Source organism: Primulina huaijiensis, chromosome 5 (assembly GCF_012295235.1).
Source record: "Primulina huaijiensis isolate GDHJ02 chromosome 5, ASM1229523v2, whole genome shotgun sequence".
Classification (NCBI taxonomy): domain Eukaryota; kingdom Viridiplantae; phylum Streptophyta; class Magnoliopsida; order Lamiales; family Gesneriaceae; genus Primulina; species Primulina huaijiensis.
The window spans coordinates 13,515,563-13,520,840 of record NC_133310.1 but is presented as its reverse complement, the minus strand read 5'-3'; the positions used below and the strand labels follow the sequence as shown (position 1 = coordinate 13,520,840).

The 5,278-nt window shown below is 43.1% G+C and overlaps 1 protein-coding gene across 1 annotated transcript in view; it reads right to left on the bottom strand.

Moving 5' to 3' along the window:
• LOC140977653 (uncharacterized) overlaps positions 1-5,278 on the bottom strand; it is a 34,153-nt gene that overhangs the window by 5,149 nt on the left and 23,726 nt on the right. Inside the window, exons 2-4 of the mRNA XM_073442397.1 lie at positions 3,117-3,895; positions 2,723-2,795; positions 1,577-1,918 (exon numbers count right to left, since the gene is read on the bottom strand). Coding sequence (XP_073298498.1) covers positions 1,577-1,918; positions 2,723-2,795; positions 3,117-3,895 — 1,194 coding nt within the window. The remainder of the gene's footprint in view (positions 1-1,576; positions 1,919-2,722; positions 2,796-3,116; positions 3,896-5,278) is intronic.

Below are 5,278 nucleotides of genomic sequence, written 5' to 3'. Positions count from 1 at the left end.
ACAAGGTGTATTAATACATAGCATGAATCAAATGGAAGGGAATAACACTTTAAAACCATTGAAACACAATACATATATTATCATGTGAGCACAAGAAATGAAATTCCACTTACAACACTTGGAACCTTGAATCTACTCTCTTGGTACACAACCTACAACAATAAACCATAAACTTCACCATCAACATCTCAATAATCATAAACCCATACTATAAACTTCATAAAACCAACACAATCACAATCTCCATAATTTCCCCCAACATCAAAATCCAACAATAACTAAACCATAAGCTTACCTTAGCTCCTTGAACCCAAAATGAACTTCATCTCACTTCAAAATTCCAACAAGAAGCTTGAATCAAAGGAACAATTGAAGAAAATAAGAACCCTAGCTCTTCCTTGGAGTGAAGAATCAAGAAGTGAGGAGAGAAATGAGGGAAAAGTGAAACAACTCTTCTATTATATCACTTAAATCTCGAAAACACGTTTTTACTGTTCATAGACCGCGGGTGCGCTACCCCTTGCACCGCGGGTGCGCTATGCTTTCGGCACCTCATACAAAAATCTGAAACAGTAGACCGCGGGTGCGCTAACTTTTGGAGCGCGGGTGCACTCTGGTCACCGCGGGTGCACTAACTTTTGGAGTGCGGGTGCACTCTGGTTACTCTGCGCACAGCTTCTCCAAAGATCGCCTCCGAAACACCTCTTCCCTTCATAATTTGGAAAAATGGTAAACTACAAAGTTGTAGCTCTATGTCTTTTCTTGAACCTTTCCAAATATAAGATCATTTGGAGGTCTGAGTAAAACGTTATGCTAAATCTCCCAACATGTGTCACTGGAGGAACGTCGAAACACACGACACACTTCGGGGAACTTTTGGCTTACCTTCCACAATGATTTGAACAAAACTCAAAATAAGAAAGTTACACCTCTATGTCTTATCTAACCACTCCAATTGGCATCATAACAATTAGCTCAACATACGAATTACCATGAATTAAATCGCAACGACGCTACAATAACGCCACACATCAACTATAAACAACAATACTATAAACCATAAATCACAATCCTTAACATCAAAACTATGCTTAAACATAACCAAATAGTCCATAAACATATGAAATCCTAAACCATACCGATCACTAGGCTTGGATATTACAATCTCCCCTCCTTAGAGGAATTTCGTCACCGAAATTGACGTCACTGCGCAAACAACTCGGGATACTTCTCTTTCATCTCATCCTCTGGTTCCCACGTGGCTTCTTCAATCAAATGATTCCTCCAAAGGACTTTAACAATGCCGATCTCTTTGTTCCTCAACACTCTAACTTTGCGATCTAGAATATGGACCGGAATCTCTTGGTACGTCAAATTCGGCGTCAAGTCCAATGGCTCGTGGTGAAGAACATGAGAAGGATTCGCAATATATTTCTCGAGCATAGAGACGTGAAAAACATTATGAACTCTGTCAAGATCTGGCGGTAGGGCTAACCTGTAAGCTCGATCACCAATTATATCCAAGATCTCAAATGGGCCAATAAATCTCGGACTCAACTTTCCCTTCTTGCCAAACCGCATCACACCCTTAAGAGGGGCTATCTTCAAAAACACATGATCGCCAACCTCAAACTGCAATGGCCTACGACGCACATCGGGATAACTCTTCTGTCTCGACTGCGCTGACTTCATTCTCTCTCTAATAACAGCAACAACATCAGCAGTCTGTTGGACCAACTCTGGACCCAACATCTTTCTCTCACCAATCTCATCCCAATACAAGGGAGATCTACACTTCCTGCCATAAAGTGCTTCATACGTTGCCATGCCAATTGTCGCTTGGTAGCTATTATTATACGTGAACTCAACAAGAGGCAATTTGGAATCCCAGCTACCAGGATAATCTATAGTACAAGCTCTGAGCATATCCTCTAAAATCTGAATAACTCTCTCTGATTGCCCATCGCTCTGGGGATGATATGCTGTACTAAATGCTAACCGTGTACCCAGAGCTCTGTGTAAACTCTTCCAAAACTCTGAAGTAAATCTAGGGTCACGATCAGACACGATCGACACAGGAACACCATGAAGTCTAACAATCTCAGCTACGTACTCTTCGGCATATTGGTTCATGGAATACGTCGTCTTAACTGGAAGAAAATGCGCTAACTTGGTCAGACGATCAACAATAACCCAAACAGTGTTAAAACTTTTCTGCGTTCTGGGAAGACCAGTCACGAAATCCATCGTAATGTGCTCCCATTTCCATTGAGGAATCGGCAATGATAACAATGTCCCAGCAGGTCTCTGGTGCTCGATCTTCACCTGCTGACAAGTTAGGCACTGAGAAATAAACATGGCAATATCTTTCTTCATACATGGCCACCAATAGAGTCTACGAAGATCCTGATACATCTTAGTGCTGCCTGGATGTATCGAGTATGGCGCTGTATGTGCCTCTGTCAAGACGTCTCGCCGAATATCATCACCAGCAGGAATGCAAATACGGCCTCTAAACATCACCAAACCATCTCTATTCGTCGCAAACTCTGAATTACCTCTCTCCTCTGCTCTAGCTCTCAACTCTAACAACTGAACGTCAATAGCCTGCTCTCTACGGATCCTGTCCGTCAATGTAGCCCGAATAACCAACGCTGAAAAACGAGCAATGGTTCCAGGAACCACCAAAGCTATCTCCTCTCGCTGCAAATCTAACAACAACGGCTGCTGAATCATAGAACTTAAAGAAGAACTCGACTTACGGCTCAATGCATCCGCTACAACATTCGCCTTCCCTGGGTGGTAACTAATAGTCACATCATAGTCTTTGACAAGCTCTAACCACCGTCTCTGTCGCATATTAAGTTCTTTCTGTGAAAACAAATACTTTAAACTCTTGTGGTCTGTGAAAATTTCACACTTTTCGCCATACAAATAATGTCTCCAGATTTTCAGGGCGAAAACCACAGCTGCCAGCTCCAAATCATGCGTAGGATAATTCTTCTCGTAATCCTTCAACTGGCGAGAAGCATAGGCTATAACTTTACCTCGTTGCATCAACACTGCACCGAGGCCCTTCTTCGACGCATCGGTAAAAACAACAAAGTCCTCTGAACCACTGGGCAAAGCAAGTACTGGAGCTGTCGTCAACTTATCTTTCAACTCCTGGAATCCTCTTTGGCATTCATTGGACCACTCAAACTTCACAGTCTTCCTCGTCAGATTAGTTAACGGCAGGGCAATCTTGGAAAAGTCTGAAATAAAACGACGATAATAACCCGCCAAACCAAGAAAACTGCGTACCTCTGGTACAGTGGTAGGAATAGGCCACTTCTGAATCGCCTCTATTTTCACTGGATCAACAGCTATACCATCCTTCGAGACAACATGGCCTAAGAAAGAAATCTGCTCCAACCAGAACTCACACTTCTTCAACTTAGCATACAACCTCTTCTCTCTCAGCAACTGAAGAACAACTCTGAGGTGCTCTGAATGAAGCTCTCTGGTCTTGGAGTAAATCAAAATGTCATCGATAAAAACAATGACAAAGCTATCCAAATACGGCTTGAACACACGGTTCATAAGATCCATGAAGACTGAAGGAGCATTGGTCAGACCAAAAGACATCACAAGAAATTCATAGTGACCGTACCTGGTCCGGAACGCCGTCTTAGGGATATCAGACTCCCTAACCTTCAACTGATAATAACCAGATCGCAAATCAATCTTCGAGAACACTGTAGCCCCTTGCAGTTGGTCAAAAAGGTCATCTATCCGTGGCAACGGATACTTATTCTTAATCGTCACTTTGTTGATCTCTCTATAATCAATACACAGCCGCAACGACCCATCTTTCTTCTTGACGAAAAGAACCGGAGCTCCCCAAGGCGAAGAACTTGGCCGAATAAAACCCTTATCCAATAAATCCTGCAATTGCGTCTTTAACTCTTTCATCTCTGAAGGGGCCATTCTGTACGGAGCCTTAGAAATAGGAACCGTACCTGGAACTAGATCAATCACAAACTCTACATCTCTGTCCGGCGGTAAACCCGGCACATCATCCTCAAATACATCAGAGAACTCTCTCACAACATCAATATCATGAAGATTCAACTTCACAATTCTATCCATATCCACCATCGAAGCTAAAAACCCATCACAACCTCTAAACAACAACTTCTTAGCCTCAAGACACGAAATAAAAGGAAGGATCAGCGAAGTACCTGCACTGGCGAACAAACCTTCCCTATTGCCATCATCTGCAAATTTCACCGTCTTAGCAATGCAATCAATCACTGCACGGTAAGTTGATAGCCAATCCATGCCAAGTATAATATCAAACGCAACCATCGGAATAACAATCAAACCGGCAAAAACCACCCGCCCATCGATTTGAACAGAACACGAATACACAATAGACGTCGGGCACAACACATATCCCGAAGGCAATACAACACTAAACTGGAGAGGAATAACAGAAGGAACTATACGCAAAGATCTCAAAAATAGTTCAGACATAAAAGAATGAGTAGCACCTGTATCAATTAATGTCGTAGCTACTCTGCCTGAAATTAAAATAGTGCTAGAGATCACAGAAGAATCATGGTTTATACCTTCCTTCGTCATGGTAAAGATGCGACCCTGCACTTCTCCTTGCTTGATCCTCTTGGGCAGTCCTTGGCAATATGGCCTGCAATGCCACATCTGTAGCATGTATTAGTGCCCAACCTGCACTCACCCCTCTCAGGCCTACTGCACTTGGGACACAATGGCTTCTCAGGATCAGATGGAACTGTCGGCGGTTTAGGACTCGGCTCCAACTTGACTTTCCCTTTGAAATGGTCCTTTCCTCTATGACTCAAACCCTGACCCCTGTGAGCAACAAACTGCTGCCTCGCCTGTCTCTCTCTGGCAATATCTTTCTCATCTTGCTTGGCCAACAAAGCCTTAGACACAATCTCTTTGAATGTCACCGCCTTCGACATATTGATGTCCCTTCTGATTTCTGCTCGAAGGCCTCTAATGAAATGAGCACCCTTGTCTTTGTCATTGGAGGCAATATACGGAGCAAACAGACAGCCCTCTTCAAACTTCAGAATATACTCATCAACATTCATACCTCCTTGACGAAGCTCTAAAAACTCAGTCACCTTCCGAGCTCGAAGTGCATCTGGGAAATACTTGTCATAGAAAAGATCCGTGAACTCTTGCCACTTCAATGCTGGAACATCAACACTTACCTTGGTAGCATTCCACCAAATGCGTGCAGCTTTGACTA